At 21.3% G+C, this 1253-nt stretch overlaps 1 protein-coding gene across 1 annotated transcript; it reads right to left on the bottom strand.

Annotated features, from left to right (window-relative positions):
* Window positions 1-142: 142 nt before the first annotated feature.
* Window positions 143-568, bottom strand: LOAG_15779 (hypothetical protein; the record flags this gene model as incomplete). Its single annotated transcript, XM_003151267.2, has 1 exon — window positions 143-568. The coding sequence occupies one exon, from the start codon at window positions 566-568 to the stop codon at window positions 143-145; it is 426 nt and encodes a 141-aa protein (XP_003151315.1).
* Between the last annotated feature and the right edge of the window lie 685 nt (window positions 569-1253).

Below are 1253 nucleotides of genomic sequence, written 5' to 3'. Positions count from 1 at the left end.
AAAATATATATATATATATATGCCTATGCCTATATTTACTGTACATTTATAACAATAACAATAATAAATGTTAGCATAATAGCGTTACTAAAACAATAGAAATAATGATAATAAACAGTGACAAAATAACAATAACATGATCCTAACAATGATATATAACACAATAACGACAGTAACAATGACACAGAACAATACAATAACAGCAATTATAACAACGCAACAATAACAATAACAATGACAACAATATAACAACAATCATAACAAGATAACAATAACAATAGCAATGACAGAACAATACAACAATCGTAACAAGATAGCAATAACAATAACAATGACAAAACAATACAACAATCGTAACAACAACAATAATAACACATGACAGTAAAGTAACAACATATAAAAGCAGTAAAATACAATAATAATAATGCAACAGCAATTGTAACACAACAATAATAATAATAATAATAACAATAACACATAACAACAGAAACAACACAACAATAACAGCATATAACGTAACCGTAACAATAACATACAACAGTAGCAACAACATAACACTATATAACATAATCACAATAACAGTAACAACAAAACGATAACAGCACAATAATAACAAATAACAAGAGTAAAATACAATAACAATAACAACAATAACAATAATATATGACAGCACATAACAACAACGATAAAATAATAGCACAGCTATATAACATATATAACAATTAACAATAATATGAAAATTAATAACAATAATGATTGTATAGTAGTATTTGTTTAGTTTATTTTTATATAAACCTTATTATGTGTAATAATAATTATAAATAATTTAGTTCCTAAATTCATAAACAATGAATATGCATATCTATTATTAAAATTAAAATAAATTACATTTGTAATTTGAAAGAAAAAAAATTTAATTTAAAAATTATGCCAAAAATGAATATTTATGAAATTAGAAATGAACATGAATTATTTATTTGAAATAAATTTTAAAAATTTTTAGTAATATTAGCAATTAATAGATATTTATTTATTTGGCTAGCTAAACCTTTAACAATAAGTAAACTAAATGTTGTAATATTTGTAAGATGAATGAATTAGTAAACAAGATGGTAGCTATATTGAAGAAGATAAAACACTTCAAAAAAAAAAATTTTACTAAAAACAAAACAAAATGTTTTAACTGCTAAAGGAATTTAGCAAAAATAAGAAAAAAGACTAATTTCTAATTTTTTTTGCAAGAAAAATAGTAA

The sequence above is a fragment of the Loa loa genome (genome assembly GCF_000183805.2).
Source record: "Loa loa unplaced genomic scaffold supercont3.880, whole genome shotgun sequence".
In the NCBI taxonomy this organism is placed as follows: Eukaryota; Metazoa; Nematoda; class Chromadorea; order Rhabditida; family Onchocercidae; genus Loa; species Loa loa.
The sequence above is the reverse complement of the archived record's forward strand: the minus strand, read 5'-3'. Positions and strand labels throughout refer to the sequence as shown.